The sequence below is a fragment of the Falco cherrug genome, chromosome 10 (assembly GCF_023634085.1).
Source record: "Falco cherrug isolate bFalChe1 chromosome 10, bFalChe1.pri, whole genome shotgun sequence".
In the NCBI taxonomy this organism is placed as follows: Eukaryota; Metazoa; Chordata; class Aves; order Falconiformes; family Falconidae; genus Falco; species Falco cherrug.
The window spans coordinates 15,530,135-15,550,346 of record NC_073706.1 but is presented as its reverse complement, the minus strand read 5'-3'; the positions used below and the strand labels follow the sequence as shown (position 1 = coordinate 15,550,346).

The following is a 20,212-nucleotide window of genomic DNA, read 5'->3' as shown; positions in this document are numbered from 1 at the left end:
ACCTGCCTCCTTCCTCTGCGCAGGTAAAGGTGCGCCGGGAGCCTGATCCTGCCCCCCACAAGCAGAAAGCGGGAGCGGGGGCAGCGCGGGGGGGAGGGGGCCGGGGGGGGGGGGGGGGCGGGGGCCGGGGGCCGCTTGCGCAAGAGGAGTCGGTCTTTCCTGGGGGCCGGGGCTATAAGATGCTGCCCGGGGAGGGGAAGGGCGCAGCGCGGGGCGGTGAGTGCCGGGGATGCGGGGCGGGCAGCCGCTCCCGGGCGGTGGATGGGGAGGGATAGGAGGGCAGCCGCTCCCCGGGGATGGATGGGTTGGGGAGGGACGGAGGCCTCAGCTGCTCCCCACCGCCTCGCTCACTCCCGCTGCCCCCCCCGCCCCCCCCCCCCCCCCCCCCCCCCCCCCCCCGGCCGCGGGTCCCACCTATTGCCGGGCTGGGGGTGACCGTCCCCCCCCGGGTGCTTACGCACGTCGGGGCGCCGAGCGCGTCAGGAGCGCGGCCGCTGTAAGGCTCGGTCAGGTTCTGCCCCTGGGCTGGGGAGAACCAGCACCTCCCTCGGGGGAAGGGCTCTCTGGAAAGCAGATGAGCAGTCCCCCTTTCCTGACAGCCCGTACCTATCGCTTTCTCTTTCTGCTCCGAAGCTGGACGGCTGGATTGGCACCGCTGCTACAGGGAGGAGCCGCCGCCCAGGGACCCTCTGGCCCCCAGGTCTCTGATCACGGCGCTTGGAAGCCCTCGGTGCTATGCTACCCTGCCACGTGCCGGATTCAAGGCATCCATCCAAGGTAAGGTACGGTCCGCTCCTGAGGCCGGGTGCGCGTACTTCGGAAAGGAAAGGGAGGCTGAGCCAGAGCCCGGGGTTCCTCAGTCCTGTACCCAGCAGCTGGGTTTCCAGAACAGTTTAGAGTTCCTACGGCACACGCCTACTTACTTGCTGGTTTGGAAAACTTGTCCTCTGTTTCTTGATCTGCAGAGGTCTTTCCTACCCCAGGTGGTGGGGAAGCAGATGGGGTGGAGAGGAGGGGCATGTGCTGGAGCTGCTTTTAGTACTAAAGAGAGAAACAGGGTTCCGAAGGCATCAGAAAACGGGTTCAAGCAGCATCGTTTGGGAAGGATGCTTGTCACCTGGGATGGCAAGTGGAGGGCAGTGGGGGGGAGGTACGTGGGGGGCAGCAGCTGGTCCCCGGTACCACTGTATTGCTTTACCTCTGGGGCTGGAGGGTGCGTGAGGTGGAAGAATAATTTCTTGCATCTAGAAAGGTAACAAATTGTCTAACACAGCAGCCTCATTTGCTGCTTCTGCCTCTGCGAGGGGATGAGCTAAGGGCTCTTTGTGCTATCTCTGCTGCAGTGGATGTTTGCCCCTCTCCTCTTTTTCCTGGCTGAGCTTGGCTGCAGCGCCCAACCCACCTACCAGTGGAAGGATGCTGTGACGAACGAGAAGCTCACCTGCCAGCAGTGCCCGCCGGGGACCTTTGTGGCACAGCACTGCACCAGGGACAGGCAGACGGTGTGCAAACCCTGTCCGGATTTGCACTACACGCAGTACTGGAACTACCTGGAGAAGTGCCGGTACTGTAACGTTATCTGCGAGGAGAAGCAGGTGGAGGTGCAGCAGTGCAATTCCACCCACAACCGCGTTTGTCAGTGCCAGGAGGGCTACTACTCGGAGTTGGAGTTCTGCATCCGGCACTCTGAGTGTCCACCAGGCTCTGGTGTAGAGAAACTGGGTGAGTACCATAGCCAGGCAGCTGTGGCAGTGGGGTGCATGCTCCTGAGGCTCTTGTCACATCCCAAAAGCTCCACTGGAGCTAAAAATTGAGGCGTGATACAGCAGCCGATGATTGCCTGTAGCCTGAGCTCCCTTTTTGCTCACCAGCACAGTGCCATCCTTAACGATCTCTGAAACTGCTCCTGGCTTCTTCTCCAGGGATTGACTTTGTTTGGGTTTTCCCTCCCACTTTCACTTTGAAAGCCTTTGCAGTCCCCCAGCACCACGCTTAGATGGGATGCAGCAGCCCCAGCGTCCCCGTGCAGCCGCTCGCCCTGCCGGGGTCCCAGCTCATGGGAAAGTCCGAGCAGCTCCAGCTCCTCTGACAGCTCCTTCTTCCAGGCAGGTAGTCGGGGGAGTGGGGAATGCTAATTATCTGGACTGAAAAACACCGCTAATGATTTAAGAGCAGGGCTGGTGAATGTGTGTAGCTCTGGGGTTACATTCTGCGGTTTTTATTGAGTAATTTGTTTTGAATACAGCCTCTCCATGAAAGGCATACGTAGACAGGATCCAGACCCATAAAATCAGCCTCGTTTCGATTTACCTCTGGGGGAGATTCACAAGCCCAAGACTCTGTCCCTGGCAAGATTTAAGTCACGAGAGGTTTTAGGGACGTTTATTTTTTCCATTGTTTCCCTAGCACAGATTTGCCTGGTCTTTCATTTAGTTGCCCCCATTTGTGTGTGTGTGTGTGTGTGCAAACTTTCTAAAAATACAAGTTGCCTACGAGCAGGTTTGTGCCTCGCTCTCCCCTGAATCAGCTCGGACCAGGCTCTGCCTGGAGACAACACCTGGGTGTAATAAACCAGCATGGGCAGCATCAGCAAAAACAGCGTTATCTTGTTTCATGCTTTGAAGTGTGGAGGCTTTGAAGTCTTCCCATGTGCAGCACAGAAGAGCTCCAGGCTCGTGGGCCAGAGGAGAAATAATTTGTCTGCAGCTGATGCTGATGGCTGAGGTTTGGGGTTTAATTTTTCTATAGGACGTGACAGTTACCAAATGCAGTAGTGCAGCCAAAGGGGAACTAGGTCTTGAAGCAATGCGGGGAAAGCCCTTTGAAATGAAACATCACATTTGGCTGGATTGTTGGCTGTAGGACTGATGAGCCATGTGAGCAAGCTGGGGCGTTTGAGGAGAAGCTGGTATTTTTGTTATTATTTACTTGTTACAAATGGTTTCTTGTGCGGGGAATGACAGCACCCCAGCTCAGGTGTCTGAACCCCACAGCAAGGACCGAGCGTCCAGCACGAGCGGGCAGAGCCCTGGGGCTGTGAGCGTTTGTGTGCGGACGGGGACGATGTGACCCTGTGGTCGGGGGCTGTGGGCAGACCTCGCTGCCTTTCGGGCTGGGCAGGTGCCTTGGCCCATGTGCGGCTCCTCGGGGGACACAGGCTAGTTTGGATTTCCCATTCGCAAATACCAGCTCAGGTGTTGGTGTCATCAGCCGGGCTGGCTGGGACTTCTGGCAGTAAAGCCAAAGCGATGGCCTAAAGTGGGTTGTGATAAGGCAGAAAGCTCGTTCTTAAGTGGACAGGTGAAGAGGAGATGGAAAGGCACGTGGAATTTGCTACCGTCAGGGCCATTCCCTCTTCTCCCCGGCAACGTGTGAGACAGCCCGGTGCAATCTCACTCGTGTGGCACTGTCCCTGTGAAACAGCGACAGGTCTGGCCCGGAGCCGGGGTGGGGAAGCTGCAGCACTGCAGAAGCGAGCGTTGCTTTCACCTTCTCAGTGACTTTTACTTTCACTTGGCCAGGAGCCTCCTGACTCCGCTCTGAATCAAAGGGCTGGTTTGGCACCCAGCTTAGCCATCATCCCAGCTTGGCTCGTGTCTCCTACTCAGGAGGTGGCCTTTTTTCAGTAGCAGATGAGATCTCCTCTTGTGTCTGGAGGCTGGTGGCAATTTATCAGCATGTGCCAAACGCTTCAGTTTGGGAGATGACCGGGGAAAGCATTGCTGTTCGTCCTACAAGAAGACACATGCTTCCCAGGGGAGCTGCAGGCAGTGATCGTTTCCAAAACATCACCCTCACCCTCAGACGGTGTCTGGCACTCTCTGCTCTGCCAGCATTGTCCCCAGCTCCTGCCCCCTTGCCAGCTTGTCACTGCAGCTGATGGTCCCCTTGCCTCCCCGTGCGCAGGTACCCCCTTTGAGGACACCCAGTGCCGCGCCTGCCCTCGCGGCTTCTTCTCTTCCTCCAACTCCAGCACCAAGCCGTGCCAGCCGCACCAGGACTGCGAGCAGCAGGGGAAGGTGACCAACGTGCAGGGCAACCAGTACCACGACACCCTCTGCACCTCCTGCGCGCCATGGAGGAGGAACAGCACACAGGAACCAGGTGAGCTGCAGCTCCGTGGGCAGAGCGGGAGGATGCTGGTACCATGATGCTGCCAGGGTGAGAGCGACCCTTCTGGTGACTTTTTCCTACTTAGATGCAAAATGAGGTGAAATAGCTTGTAAAAGAACAGAGCTATCCATAATTAATTATAATTGTGGATAAATAGCCTGTCTGCCTGCCTCCCCCTCCAGGGTCAGTCTTGTAGGGCAAGGGCAGGGTGCAGGGCTTAATCAGCGAGCACCGCTCAGCCAGAGCCCGTGCAGGCTCCTTGCTCAGACAGAACAAAGAGCTGGCAGTGAAATCCTGGGGTAGTTTCTACAAGGGCATGGGATAACTGGGGGATAGCAGCACACAAGGACAGTTTTGGCAGCCGTTCGGCTGTAACTGATAGCTCACGGTGATAATCAGTAGCTGGTAATCAAGTTAGCAGATGCAACGTGAAGGGCTGAGCCACCCAGCCAGGCTCCTGGCATGCCTCCTGCGCTCGCTTCTCCCGGGCTTTCAGCCTGTTTTCCAGGAAGCTTTCATTGGAGCCGCAACCTTGTACCGTGCAGGTTGAACGGAGCAGAGGCCAAGGCTCATCACCTGAGAGTAAGGGTTTGACCTGTTAGGTGAAAAAGTAGAAACAGGTGTCAACTGTGTCACAGTGATAGTGCAAATACAGCGCTGAGCTTGGCAGGGGCTTGGCAGGAGCCGCCAGCGGGCACAGCTCATAGGATCACAGAACACCACATTGGAAGGGACCTCAGGGATCATCTGTCGTGGAAAAAGCACAGGGCAAAGGAGCAGGGGAGATGATGGGCTGGTGCCAGGGCTGCTTTGTAACACGCAACCCAACCGATCTGGGAATGAGAAAGACTGAAGACCATCTCAAGGGCCTGACACCAGCCGCAGTGCGGCAGGCAGCTGGTTCCAGCCACCTGCTCTACCCTGAGCATCCAGCCAATATACACAGGAGAAAAATTCAATGTGACTGATCTGGGTGGCAGTGAACCTGCACCCTTGAACTTCAACCAACCAACCAACCAAACCCCAGTCACAGAGCCATAGAACAGCCCAGGCTGGAAGGGACTTTGAAAATTCATCTGGCCCAACCGTTTATGGGAAGGGGAACCTGGGTGAGGTTACCCAGCACCATGCCCAGCCATAAGCCGGAAACCTCCCACGATGGGGTCTCCACTGCATCCCTGGGGAGGTTGTTCCAGTATTAAAAAAAAAAAAAAAAAAAAAAGTCTTTCTTCCATCAAGATGGTGCTTGATAGAAAGATAGATAGATAGAAATAAAATAGATAGAAATAAAATCTCCTTCTCCACGGCGATGGAGTGAGGAGGCTGTTTTCCCCGGCAGCGTGCATGAGGAGCTCTTGCCTTTCCCTCCCCTGGTGCCTCCAGCGCAGGGCATTTTGCATTTCTCCTTCACATAGCCTGACTCACGCACCAGCTCCCTGCCAGGAGCGTGATCCTGCCAGCACGAGGGGATGGAAAGTTCTGTCATCAGTGGGACACGGTCCCAGGGAGAGGGGGTGGCCAGATGAGAGCACACACGTGTGCTGCCGCTCGGAAGGCAACGACACCCCCGGCGAGACCGGCCTTTCAGCTATTTATAGAGCGAGAGGCGCCCAGTGGAGCCCAGAGGGGTTTTTAACTCCAGCTCGTCATGATCTCACAGGGGAGGCGTGCAGGCACCTGCCGGCTGTGGCGATGGCAGCAGCGGAGCAACTCAGTAAAACCTCCAAGGGATGGAGACTGGGCAAGGGAGCCTGACCCACCCCATGATAACCGGTGAAACCGTCCCAGTTTACCGTGGTGTGAAACTGGGCTAGTCTCTCCCTGTTTGAGTAATCGTTTGACCTTGGAGTCTTGAAAATTCTTTCTGATTTCATTCCTTAGGCTGGATGTACTCCAGCAGTGCTTTAACCAGCTGGGATGAGGTCTGTCCAAAAGTCCTGATCCGGGCTGTGCTTGAAGCTGGTCCTGTCCCAAAAGGTGAAAATCTGCATGGGAAAACAAAAAAAACTTTCAGGAAAAATAACATGTGTAAATATTTACTGCAACTACTTCAGATTTTTCTGGAGTTTCCCTCTTTTTCTACTCCCTGATAGGGAGGAATATGGGAAAGGTATATTTATTGTTTTTCAAAATGACAGGAAGTTTTAACCATTGTTTTCTAACTGCTCCCTATAGGATGGGCTGCTGCTGGAAAATTCAGCCTGCGGTGAGGGCTGGACCCAGCCTTGCAGGGCAGTTAGCTGGCCAGTTAGCAATGCTGTATCTGGTGCTTTCCTCCCTTCTTCCTTCCAACCTCGCTTTTTCCACTTGCAAAATGCTTACTCTGACCTGCTTGTGCCACCACCACCAGCCGGTAGCGCCAGCCGGCTGGCCTCCCTTCCCCCTTAGGCAAAGGATGTGCCCACCGCAAGGCAAACGCTGCCGCATCCTTGGGCAGGGACCGGTGCTCTGCCTGGGCGCCGTGCGTGGGCAGAGCTGGGCAGGTGGCCCCCAGCTCCTGGTCATGGATGTGCGTGGCCATGTGAGAGCTAAAATGCCCTCGCCACTCTGGAAGATGGCTTGTGAGAGGTTTCCCATCAGGCTCACTGGGCTGGGACCCCCGGCCCGAGCTGTGGCCCGAGAGCAGTGCCCAGGTGAGGACAATGTCATAAAATCATAGAATAGTTTGGATTGGAAGGGACCTTAACGTCCATCCCCCCCGCAATGAGCGGGGACATCTTCAACTCAACCGGGTTGCTCAGGGCCTCGTCCCACCTGACCTTGAATGTTTCCAGGGATGGGGCATCAACCACCCCTCTGTGCAGATGTCACATGGAGAGGCTCGGTAGGGCTGTGACCTGCTTTCCTGATGTCCCATGGTCACCTTTCCTCTAACCTCTGGGCGGTTTTCTCCCACCGGCTCTAGGAGACGACGAGTGTGAGCAAGCCATGATTGATTTTGTGGCGTACCAGAACATCCCCCCCCGAAAGCTGAAGCGCCTGCAGCAAATCCTGGAGCGCTCGCCGAAGAAGCAGGCGCTGGGGAGCAAGGCAGCCAGCCAGGAGAAGTTCAGGGCTTTCCTCACCAACCTGAAAGGGGATCACTATGAGGTCAGCAGGCAGCTGCTGGTCGCCCTGCGAGCCACCAAGCTGCACTCCATCGAGGAGAAGGTCCGCCAGCGCTTCCTCCTGCAATGAGAACACAAAGTGAACTTTTCGGGTGGTTTTTGGTTTGTTTTTTCTTCTGTGGCTTGATTAATTTATTAATCTTTCTAAACCTAACTTGAAGCATTAGAGATGAGCGATGGGTCAGAGTTAAGCCGTGCGGGGGCAGATGTGGTGGGTCCCACTCGGGTGCGGCTGGGTCGCTGCCTCTGGGTGGGATGCAGTGGGCAGCAGCATCCCTGCGCCAGTGGCCGGGCCGGCTCCTGGCAGCTCGCTGGGTGCTGGGCTGCTGATGTACAGCGGACACAAAGGTCAATATGTTATCAGAAGAGAAACATGTGGCCAGCGTCATTTTTTTTCTGGGGAAGAACCCAGCTCCCTCCTTTTAGAAAACTGTCTGGCTTTGTTTTAAACTGTGTGGGTTTGGTTTTGCTGGGGTTGGTTTTTTAGTTATTTAACAGTATTTCAGAGGATTCCCTTGCGTTTGTTAGCACACTTTTGTTTTGAGAAAGGCGTTTCCTGCTGAGACACGTGGGGTGAAGGATGCCCCTGAAGTCACCGTTGCAGCTGGCTTTAGATTTATTTCTAAACTACCTGGTTTTGTATCATTTGTGAGAGATGTTTTCTAAAGAAACAAAAGATGTTATTTTATTATACAACTTCCTGTCACCAGAGTCCTTTCCTAATCTCATTTGGAGGAGAAAGGTAGTGTTGCAAGTCCCAGACCAACATCTGACTCCACTTACCCTTGCCCAGTTTTTGCACGTGCTTCACCCCACCATCACACGTCAGCCACCCACACGACACAACGGCTGCGGGCGAGCGGGGTGTTGCCTGTCTGCGCTGGGATTTGCTGCCCACACAGCCAGAGTGAAGGTCACATCTCTTGGGTTGACCCAACTGTGTCACCCTGAGACTCTGGTCTGTCCCCAGACCTGAGCAGACGCTGCAGCAAATGAAGAGGTGCTTCGTCAGCCAAGAGCTGTGCCTGTGGGCGCTCCTGCTGACTGCAGGCAGGGCTGGTTTTAAACCTTGTAGGTGCCACTTAGGGAAGTCGATAAGTGACACTCTCAGGCATTTTCCAGCCTGTGGCAATGATGACACAGAGCCTACATTTTCTGCCTTGGATGAGTTAGGCTTTTTTATAGCTCGCCAGGAATAGTTTGTGGTTCAAAAGAGGAATATTTCCCCCCACCGAGGAGCTGTTAAAAGCACTCTGAGAACATGTGCTACGTGGAAGTGCCCCCACCCTTCCTTCATGAGAGGAAATCTGGCATAACCAAGTACAGGAGGGAAATTTGACCTCCCCTTGCTGCCCACAGACACATCCTGGGCTATCCCTGCTGCAATAATGAGCTGTTCACCCCGGCCAGGCTGGATGGGCAGGGCTGGCCCTGCAGCACCACTTGCCCTTTTGCTGCTCCAGAGCCCCTGTGTGCCTGCTCACACCAGCCTGGCGCTGCAGACTCGCAGCTGGGCATCCCAGACTTGCAACCGTCTCACCCCAGTTTGGGGCTCAGCAATGAAGCCGTTCAGTGATGCTGATGTTGTCCTGGGTCAGTTCAGCCAGGGACAAAGAGAAGCAAATGGCTCAAAAGCAGGAGAGGGGACCTCTCGCTCCCACCCCTGCACCGAGCCAGACTGATCCTGGCAGCCCCTGCGCAGCTTTGCCAAGCCTGGCCTTGAAATCCTACAGGGGGGCTGCACAAGGGGCCGTAACTCCCCTTTCCAAGGCTCAGTTATCGCTGTTATCACTCAGTTATCACTGATAACTGTCTAATCTCAGCCCTAGTGAGCTGCTTTATTCCAGGGGGCTGCAGCTCCATCCCCAGGCATGATTTACTCCGAGCCCCTTGCCAGTAGGAAAGCGCCGATGGCACAGTCCATGAGCCATGGACAAAGAGGGTTTCCGTCAGAGTAACGTGAGAAACAAAGCACTGCTGCAGCGCAGCACTTTTCCGCGAGGCAGCGTGCGAGGCAGGGCACCCAGCACTGGCAGGTCGAAGGCTGGAGCAGCCGGAGCCTCCGGCGTTGGCTGCGGCTCCACAGGGGATTCCCGTCCTGGCTGCGCTGCAGTTAGTCCTGGTGCTGCGCTAAGGATTTGGTGCCCTTGGTCTAAAGGAGAATGGGAACGGGGGGTTGATAGTGTGGGAGCTGCCTCCTGTGCTTTGTCCGTATCACCCTGGCTTCTTCAAACATGTATTCACCATGAGAGTCAGCAGGGGGAAGGAGTCAAAAGGAGAATATTATCGGCAAGAATCTGATAGTCATTATCTTGGACGCTGGTTTAGTTGGGTGATTTTTCCAAAGAAAAGAGGTGCCTTTTTTGTGTATTTTTTGTGATAAAAGCCCTCAGCCCTGAGATGGAAGTGCCCTTGGGGTACTGCGGCTGAGCTTGGGGTCTCGCGATGCCTCGTGTTGTCCTTGGAGCTCGTTGCCCTTCTCACCAGCAAGGCAAGAGCTGGGGGGTGGGCTGGGGGCTCCACCAGTGGTGCAAGCAAACCCACAGGCAGCCAGCTGCAGCCCCCAGGCTCCTGGCTGAGCCGTGGCTGCCCACCAGCAGCTGCTCGTGGCTGTGACGTGGTGGGGGGCTCCGTGGGAGTCCGGATCCCACCAGGCACTGGCAGAGCAGCTGTGGCTCAGCCGTGCTCAGTCCTGGGCTCAGCTCTCCGTGTCTACACACTGAGCGATGCCAGAGCCCACCAGCTGATAAACATGGATGGGGCCGTGATCCCCTGCTCCTCCCAGCACATGTCCTCCCTGCTGTGCTTGCCCTGGCCTGGAGAAGAGCCCAGGAAACATCTTTCCTGCTGAATGCCAGTGCATAAGAGGGGCGCTGGGGTTGGGTTTTGGGTTTGTTTTGGAGGCTTTAGTTGATATCGCGAGTGCTCTGTCCCATCTGGATGTCAGCCTGCACCGATCCTTTGTCCCTTCACACAGAGCAAACGCAGCAGATGCTGTTGTAGGCTTCCTCCAGCCCACAGGTTTGCAAGAGTTTGTGTCCCACTGCCGTGACTCCGAGGGGTCAAACACCCCCATGTGCAGGTGGTACAGGGGTGGGGAGAGACGCCTGGCTCCTTCCCATCCTCCTGAGAAGTGATGCTTTGCTGAGCCCCTGTGGCCCCCCAGCACTGAGCAGGGGCCGATCATGTCCGATGATGGGTGTCTGTCACCTGTGTGCTATGCCACAGCACAGTGGGGACCACAGACCTCAGCTCACCGGAGCAGGAGAGGATGGTTACAGTAACGGGATCACCCAGCCTGTGCCAGGTGGGCTCTGCACTGCCAGGTTCCCCCAGCCGCCGGCCAGTGCAACCAGGACCGAGGGTCTGGGAAGGCAGGCGATGCCCTGCACCACCCAGCAGCTTCCCAGCCCCGTGCTGCCAGCATGGCTTGTTCTTCCAGGATGTCTCGTGAGCACCGTGTGTTGTTATCATGCTCAGACCCGGTGGTGGCTCGGTGCGCATTTGGGTGCTGCCCAGCAACAGGCAGGTTGGAGCATCCCTTTGGGATGCCGCCTTCCAGGCAGGTGGCGTTTTGGGCAGCGGTGCTGTTTGCAGGCTGTTTCTCAGCCGTGCGAGCCCTCTCCCCAGGTCTCCCTCTGGCTGTAGCCCGCCCTCGCCTCACGCCAAGTTAGTCGGAGTTTCTGCACAGCAAAGCTTCTCTGCGTGGGCTTGCAGACAGTGTGACAGTAGGGGATCTTTCTGGTAAATATTGACCTTTATAACAGAGTCCAAACACCCCAGCACGAGTCCCACCCAGCTTCCAGGAAATGGGCTTTGCTGGAAAAGCCTGCATGAGCCCCGCGGTGCTGGCCCCAGCCCTCCCTGCCCGCCTCCCCTGCTCCACACCGGTGCCTCGCACTCAGACCATAGCAGGCGGTCACAGACCAACCTCGGGTAGATCATCAGCTTAATTAGCTGAAAAGGTGAAATAACTTCAGAAGATAAAAACCCCGTTTGGTTTTCACTGAAGTTTCCGAAGCCTGGAGAGAGAAGAGGAACGGTCAGCAGTGCGAGTTTCTTCCTGGTAATTTAAATGGCTGCTTTCTTTATAAGCTGTGTCTAACGACAAGTACATAGTAACGTTTAAATGTGGATGTGGCTCTGTCCTGGGGATGACACATATTTACTTCACAGAAGGTAATTTTCCCAAATGCTATGAGCACTACATAAAAAGACCAAGCCCATGCTGTTCTTGGGTTGGGCTTCCCTGTGCTGTTAAATCCTTAAGATAAGGGGAAAAAACACCCCCAAAATAACTAGTTTATTTAAGCTGTTGAGGCACGGCCACATTACGCCTGTGCCACGGCCTGACTCTGACGCCGCTCACGGCAGCCAGGTGTGGCAATGACTCAGGGTGGCAGCGGGTCCTCAAAACCACGAAACCACCATCGGCAGGAGCCGACATGCTCCCGCGAGAGCAGTTTGGACACGTTACGCTTCAGTGCAATGAGAACAGCGTGTGTGCTGGCCCAGCACCCGAGGGTTTGAAACGGGGCAGGTGTGATTACCATTCATTCAAGGAGTCAGCGGGAGTTTTTCTGGTGAGGTCATGCAAGCTGGCTCACACTGCAGCATGGCAAGTGCGGAGAGCCAGGATCGCGAGAGGAAACCGAGGGGGGATTTTTCGAGGTGTGCAGAGGGATGCAGGGGCATGTGACCAGTGCAGACTCATAATCCTGCTTGTCGAAACAGACTCCAGCCACCCTTGGCCCTGGGGTTACAACCTAGTCACAAGACAGGTAAATTCACCCTTCTGCCTGCAGATTTTCCCACTGTTTGTTTTGCTAGGAGGGTCTTTGCCCCCTGCCCTCCCATGTCACTCAGCAGCGGGCTGAGCCCTCCCGACACTGCGAGGCAGGGCTCCGGAAGCGCTAACACACCCGAATTCATCCATCGCTATTCCAAAGAGGCACCGATGCTATCTCCTTTGGAGGCATGCATCTTTTTTTCTTCTGATCATAGAAGAAATGATGATCATTACTTCGGACTGTAATCCCTTGTGTTGCATTCCCTGCTGAGACTCATCCCCTGCTGCTGCACGTGCTATTTCTGTAGTGACCCAATGATGGGAGCCACCTCCTCCGGTGCCACGGCTGCAGCTGGAGAGCGCTGGCTGCGTCCAGCGAGCCAAGGTCAGACTGACGAACTCAGTTGTGCCTAAGAGCGGGAGCAGAGAGAGCTGAAGCACGCAGGGCAAACCAGCCTGTGCTCAGCTCAGGGGTACCTGAACTGGGGCGCCAGAGAATGTGACCTGGGAGAGGACCCCTGACTCAGACAGGGAAGCAGGTGCCATGATGCTCAGGACAAAGCCATTGCCACAGCCCCTGCCTGGTATCGCAGCGCCGGTGATGCTGCCAGCCCAGACCCAGACCTTCCACAATGCAGCACTGGCTTTCTCTCACCCTGCTGCTATTTCCCAGTCCTCCCCTGCTGCAGGTCTTCGTACACATTTGTTTCTGTCTGAGCCTTCAGGGGGTGAAGTCTCAAAACCAGCAGGAGAAGCAGAAGTTGTTGCATCCCTGTTTTTACAGAAAACAGTTACTGAGGTGCACTGACCTGCTCCATGTCACTGGTGAGCATGCTGGCATTGAGCTTCGTCACCCTGCCTGTGGCAGGTGTCCTCTCACAGCACGCCAGCTGGGCTCCGGTGCCACCCGCTTTGGCTATGCATGTGGGACCAGGGAGACGCTTTTCTCCTAAGGGGTCTCACCTCGTGCCCCTGCCCTCGGTTCTACCCCTCCTCAGTTTAGAATTTCTGCTCCCTTCTGTGTTCAAGGAGCTTCCTGGGAGCAGGACGTCTGAAAGAGCAAGAGGAGGCACAGCAGACGTGACCCGTTCCCAGCCTGGGTTGGTCGGACGCGGAACTGAGCGGTGAGGACCAGGCGGCCCCGTTTGGTGCTGGTTCAGCATGCCAGGTGAGGAGATGACCAAGTGCCCTTGGGCCAGGTGTGGCTCATAACCATTGATCTGTATCCAGCCAGAGCTAGGTGAAACTCTGCCTCCTAACCACTTTTCCTCATGTCTTTTAATGAAATGAGAATTTTTGCCCCATGATGATCTAAACCAGAGTCCGACTAATAACTCCTTCCAATGAAAACATGAAAACCTCAGTGAAAAATATTAATGAAAAGGAAACATTTTGGTTCATCAGTGTTACTCCTATTAAAGAAGCTCAAACACTTTGGTAGCCTGATGACCCTACAAGTGCTGCAAAAGGGTCCCCGCTTCCAAGCTGCGCCTGGCCTCGGGCGCAGTGTCGGTTGGGGGCTCGCTCCCCCCACCCCTTCCCTCACTGCCCAGCTGCCTCCGTCTGTCACCAAAGGGCCCTTCTTTCCCCCTTGTAAAATATAGTGAGCTTTCTAGGTTCCACATTTCAAGCGTTCAGAGCTATTTGCAGTAAGCTTGTTCCAAAATAAGCAGATGATTGCTGCCTGCCGCTGAGCAGGGCGAGGACAGGTGACGGTACCTTTCAACCACCACCTCCCAAAGTAGATTCAGTTACTTGGGAGTATTTAGTGCCCAGCAGACTTGTCCAGGCAGTGCTGTAGCACCGAATCGCTAGTTAAAAAGGGAGGTAAAATACTAGCATGAAATTAATCCAGTTTCTTGTAGCGGTTACAGAAACCAACACTGTATAGTTTTTACTAATTTCCAGCGTCTGCTTCCCAGCAAGTGTCAGGAGGACAACTGTCCTTACAGAAAAGCTTGCTTGTGCCCCGAGAGGCTTGAAAGGTCACTTACAGGAATCCATCCAGCCACAGGGTCACATCAGAAGTCTGTTTGTCCCATTTGTTCAGCCATTGTTTGGCTCCCCTGAATCTGCTCCCAAGGTCTATAATGCTCAGGTCTGGCCACTGCTGCCTCTTAGCTTGATTAAAATATTAGTAAACCTTCTGGTGCCCTTTAGCTTACATCAGTTTTCTGGGAAACACGGTCAGGAAGCTTGCAATGACTCCAGCTATAATATCCTTACACAACACCCTCGCTGTTCATTGAACCACAAGCACTTTAGGTATTATTGTCTGGGTCAACATAAAATAGTCTTTCCAAAGCAACTGTTTGCTTACTCTTTAAAAACAACGGCATTTTCCATCTAACACAGCGTTTAGGCAGAGGGCTAGAACAGCCTGCTTGTGCCCAGATGACTAAGCAGCATTGGAAATCAGAGACCCTATAGTGCTGTACGTATGTGGGGGAGAACCAAGGCTCTGGCTGCTCCGTGTGGTGTCCCTTGCCACCACACCAGGTGCCAGCAGTGTCCCATGCTCGGTCTGGGGCTTTCCCAGCTGCTCTGAGCACAGAGGAGCTCTAGCTGTGTTGTGACTTAGCTGTAACCCAGGGGACTGGAGCCAGGAGACTCGATCATTTTTCTATGGAAGTGCAGGGAATGACGACTTCCCAGCTATTGCTAGGAGGACACGAGCTCAGCGAGGATGTGCGCTGGGTGGTCTGAGTGCTGCTGCTGAGCCTCAGGCATGTGGACTTAAGGGCATTTTTGACTATGAAGCGTAAGGGACTAGGTGAAGGTTTGGAGAGCTCACATTGGCTTCCGGGACACGCTCCCACGTGCCTGTTCAGCCTCAGTCAGAACATACAGATTCCCTGATGCTGGTGTCTACCTGTCTCTGTACTTCCTTCTGTGATACTGGAGCTTGGTCCGTGATTTATTGGACTTCTCTTGATCTTCCCAGAAGTTAAGACTACGACAAGTTGGGAAACTTGGAAGATAAGGAGTGTACATTTCCCACGTCACGACTCTCAACCTGAAAGAACAAACCAGGTCTCACAAGACCAAACTCCAGTTTTTCTTTCACTCACTTTCGTGTGTTGTGCACTGATGTGATGTCACGCAGGAACAACCTAGCCTGTGATTCAGCAGCTCTTGTTTACAGAGATCTCCTGTCCTTTAGTGCAACAGCTGTACTCGCGGGGCATTTCCTAGGTCTCTCTCAGTCTGTGGTGCACTCTATCCTGTGATCCTGTCTCTTCTCATGGCATGGAGATGAGCTGTCAAAATTTCCACGACGCTGAGGATGTGGGTGCAGACTCGGGAGAACTTAAACCTTGCAGAGGACGGGGCTGCGTGGGATCAGTTGCTTTCGATTCGGCAGTTGTCCTTCCCCCTTCCACATCTGGCCAGCTGCCTTTGCTTGCACTGCTTTCACCTCCAGGGCAAAGCTCTTCTGTTCAAAGCGTGGCGGTCAATATATGTGGGTATTATGCCTAACTGCAAATATCTTGTGAAAATAAGCCTTGCTTGTGTCAGAGGGGCAAAATCTTTCAACAGGGCAGGATAACCGTGGGTATCTCACAGATCATCTTGTTCCCCTGATAGAAAAGCTAAACAAGCAGCGGGCTTCGGTCACAAAATGCAGCAAAATCTCGCTGCAAAATACAGGGGCTGCCTGTATTTTGTATTCATCTGACTTGCTGTTTAAAGGGGTAGGCAGTGAGGAGGTGCTATTTGTAATACCAGTTTCTGGGAACAACAGATTCCTTATTCCTCTTTATGACTGTCCTATAGAACTTTTTTCTTTTTTCCTTTTTTTTTTTTTTTGTGGGACTATGAGTCAAAAAACAGCTAAAGGAAATATACAGATGAGATGGTATCAACTTATTTGACTTCTGAGAATTAGCAGAGGAGTTCCTGGCTATGAATTGAACTGGAACACAAGTAGGGGCCCAACAGGAACAACTGAACATTTCTGTTATAGGAAAGCATTTAAGGATACACTTAATTTTACAGTGAATTCAGTTTATCCTCAGAGCAGTACTTACGGTGTACACTGAACAGATACCTTCAGGCTGCACTGGATTGGAGGTTTGAATTAGTTCCTCCAAATGTCATCCATTCAGCTGAAGGACATGCACTTCAAATGATGAAGCTTTTACTGAGTAATGCTGTGCTTGTCATGGGCCAGCAGCCGCTGGGCAATTCCTTCACAGGGCAGCACCGAGTGCGACAGCTGTGCATAGCTGCTTGCTTGTGCTTCACATCCCAGACACAGTCAGCAACAGACAATCCTGTCCGTGAGGAACAAGGGTTTAAGCAGATGAGTTTAAGCACTGGAATCCTCCACGGTGTGTGCCTGCTCCTGTCACAGCCACAGAGGCAGGGAGCAGCTGTTAAGAGATAACTGGATGGAAGATGTTTTAGGTAGTACATCTGCAGATGGTGGAAAGCCAGTACCATCTATAGACATGCTCAAAAAGAAGTCACTGCTCATGAGTCAGTAGCATTAGTAAATACTAGATATTCATCCAGCAAGGATTTTATTTCAAGGAAAGGATGCTTCATCCTGTGAGTTCCTAAGCAAATATACCTACTGCCTCATCATCACAAGTACTTCTCACAGCATGTGACAACATGGTTGTGGGAAAGGTGAGACTGCTGCAAAGACATCCTCAAAAAAGGATGTGGGAAACGTGGTATTCAACAGAGGACACTGCTAACAAAGCTGAAATTTGGACACTCATTTGGAATCAGCAGCTTTAAGGGAAGGCAGTGCAACCAAGAAGGAATGAGGAGATTCCTGCCTCCAGAAAGTGATTTTACGTGTTTAAATGTCAGACAGAATTCCACAAGTGAGTAATTTTCTGCAAATGTTCCTCCTCTCCTTGTTGCCACTTGACAAGCACCCAGTTTATGGAAGAAATGTAGGTCATTCTGTCCCCAGTGATGTTGCTGTCCAAGTTTTCTGCGCCAGTCCTCAGGCATTTTCCTACATGACGTTCTGACTGGTTTTAGTACCAATTTGTTTCTTCCTTTCATCAGAAAATGTTATCGACACTCCCTTCTGAGGTAATGAGTGGCACGGTTGAAGGCTTGTGATCAGATTTCGGTTGTGCAGCTGAAGCTGTACGAGAGCAAGCACTACTGACAGCTGGGACTAGGTCCTTGTGAAGTGGTTTTGTATATAAAAAAGCCTAAGCATGCAGAGAGAAACTAATGGAAAGCCCCCAGCCATTGTCACAGAAGCTGGTTCTATCAGAGGAGCAGAAAAGAGCCCTTAAGGAACTTCAGAAGCAAAGAAACATAAACAAAGGGCGACGCTGCAGGAAATGCCTGAGGTCCAGCAAACAAAATAATGCGTTATACACCAGGAATGTTTTGTGTGGGATTTCCAACTTGTACAAAATTCCAGTGTGAAAAAGCACCTGCTCTGCTTTCCCTGCCACCCTTTGTCCTGGTGAGAGGGCCCACCTCTCTGCTGCCTCTCATCTCCCTGGAGATAGACTCAAACCAGATTTTACCACAAAACTGTGCCAAAAGGGATTTTTGAGAAAGGATCCTGTCTCTGTGCCAGGGTCTATTCAGCCTGGTTTTCTTGACTGTCCAGGCTGCTTTTGGGAAACCTACAGACAAACAAACGCTTGGCAGTAATTGCTTTCAGTCTCTGAAAATGGCCCCATGACTGGGGGCAAGCTCAGTCTGTGGCACTTCTTTTGGTAAAAGCTAAGGAGCATAGGCAGAGCTGCAAGCAGGGGCAGAATCCACTTTCCTTTACGTGTGGACACCACATCTGTGGCTGCCAGCCAGTTACCATTTACATTAATCAGATTTTTTTTTTAATTTAAAGGGATAATGGTCAAGACCTGTGACAATACCACTCTTGCCTTTCTTAGCAGATGCCTCTAGAAGTTCTCTCCTTGAACTAATACCACTTGCCATCAGAGAAGTCCAAGGATACTGTTTCAAATAATAATGAAATACCTAAATCAATTCAGAAACCTGCATGTAATTTAATCCAGGTTTTTAGCTGAGGACTGTTGTAACCTTACATTTTCCAAACCCACAACAGTACCTCATAGCCAGTTATTCATGAGCACACACTTCTGGAACTCATGACTAACTCAACTGTCTCATGCCTAGCTAAAACATCATCAGGATGAGAAGCAAACTTCCAGATTTGCAGTAAAGTGCCCTTTTGCTCAAGATTGCCATCTGTAATCCGTGTAAAGGCAGAGCCTTACCTTAAATGCACTGATGGATGTGGTGGACGTGTTGGTGCACAAATGTTATAGCATGTATCAGTGGTACAGGAGTAGGATCTTAAGGGTGAAGAGACTAAAAATAGCTCAGTTAGGAATCAAACAACCCTATGGCACTGGAAAAGATAATAAGTCCACTTCTCTGTTATAGGCTGATTTCAGTTTAGCAGAGAGTAATAAGGACGCCTGGGGGCATACACCCCATACATGCCTTCTGCTTGCTTCTTCACTCTGCTCTGAAACAGGCCAGAGCCTTAAAGAAGCTGTTGATCTTAGCACAAAGCTGTGTCTGATTTGTCCTGGTATTTCCCCTGGTTCTGTGCGATAGGATGCCGGGGTGAGTGGGACAAGACTGGACATCATCACTGAGAAACAGACCACCAAGCCATTGCAGCAAGGCAACATCACTGTCGGCTCACGCTAGGATGGGACGTGGTTAGGCAGTACCAGCAAAAGGTGCTGTAACTTGGTTATTCTGCGTCTTTCCCTAGTTCCAAATGAAGATTAAATGGTCACCACGTGGAGAGCACTGTAATTCAGAGAGTATTCAAAAGCATTAGAAGTGGGTTTTGTGTTTTCTTAAGGAACACTCTTGCCTCTCAGTGATAAAAGCCAATACATGTTTGCACAGCAGGAAAATTCCAGATGGGTGAGAGAAAGTTAATCTTCTGCCAATGTTCAAATAAGGCAAGCAGAATAACTACCATGATTATTAGACACTTAGCTTTACCTCAGTGTAAAGCTTGCTAAAGGAAAAAGTGATTACTAAGTACAGATGATGAATCTGTTTCACCTTGGAAAGATAAAGCACCTCTTCAGAGAAATAAATTGCTGTAAACAGGCAAGGGCAAAATAGGTCCATCTCAAATGTATTAAAAATCTGGAAAACCGATTGCATTTGAACTAGTCAGCAACGCCATCGCTTTGGCTGGAGGTCTTGCAGAGGGGTTACTTGCAATGCAAAAGCATTTTAAATAGAAGTTTGTGCCTCCTGTAAGGACTTCAATAAAGCGCAAGTTTAAAACATGATAAATTATTGATTAATTACTGGTCAAAATATAAAACAGTTATCAGCTACCAGCATTATCGTCTTAGGCTACACCAGTGGGATTTTTTTTTTAGTGGAGCTTATGCATTGACTGCCATCCCTTTTCAGAATGCTTTTCCACGTCAGTTCAGTCCTACTCCATTGGTCCGTTCTGGGGCACCATTAGCAGAACAGACCAGCTTATAGAGACTGAAACGGCAGTAAAACCAACAGAAGAAGAAACTCACCAGTGTCCTTGTGTAGCCGTTTATGACCATGTAGAAGCAGACACAACCAAAAACCCCAGCTGGCTTGGCAACACTCCATTGTCTTTGTGCTTTGTGAAAAGTAACTGTACGTGGTACGAACAGCACAATCTAACTTCAGGTTGTGCTTGCACAGCAAGATCTTTATCTTACACCTGTAGGCTGATCAAACTGAATTCCTTCGTTTGGGTCATGCTGCAGCATGGAGGACGCACCAAAGCAATTCAACAGCTTACCCAGCTTACCTGCTGGGCTTCCCCAGAACTCAGGAAATCTGTCAAAAGTATCAGGTAGGTGCACTTTATCTATAATGGTGGAAAAACCTGACACACTTTCCTAAAACAGACTTTTGAGTGCCAAACAGCTGCATCTGTGTGCCCCATCCTGTAACTGCTGTTACTGCTCTAGAAGCTAACTGTGAGTGATACTGCACTTTTCACTGCCAGTTTCAAAGAAATCCTCCCTGATCTCTTGTGAACATCAGAGCATACTCATACTTATCACAGCAGATGCATCTCTCTGAGTAAAAGACTCTCCCACTCTGGAAACTGGGAATTCTGAAGTCAAAATATTTGCTTTAATTTAAGATCTCCTGCTGATATGTGACACAAAACAGTCTTTGTGTCTATGTGAGAACAGCTATGGGCTCAAGCTCAGAATGGTTT

At 52.2% G+C, this 20,212-nt stretch overlaps 1 protein-coding gene across 2 annotated transcripts; it reads left to right on the top strand.

Moving 5' to 3' along the window:
* Window positions 1–385: 385 nt before the first annotated feature.
* TNFRSF6B (TNF receptor superfamily member 6b) lies at window positions 386–7,916 on the top strand. Of its 2 annotated transcripts, none has more exons than XM_027813655.2 (4): window positions 386–777; window positions 1,344–1,722; window positions 3,907–4,104; window positions 7,019–7,916. In XM_027813655.2, exons 1-4 carry the CDS (start codon window positions 736–738, stop codon window positions 7,288–7,290), a joined length of 891 nt encoding a protein of 296 aa, XP_027669456.1. In that variant the 5' UTR covers window positions 386–735; the 3' UTR covers window positions 7,291–7,916. The 2 variants fall into 2 exon arrangements, with proteins under 2 accessions (XP_027669456.1, XP_027669457.1); XM_027813656.2 differs by having other exon boundaries at window positions 386–782.
* The last annotated feature ends 12,296 nt before the right edge of the window (window positions 7,917–20,212 follow it).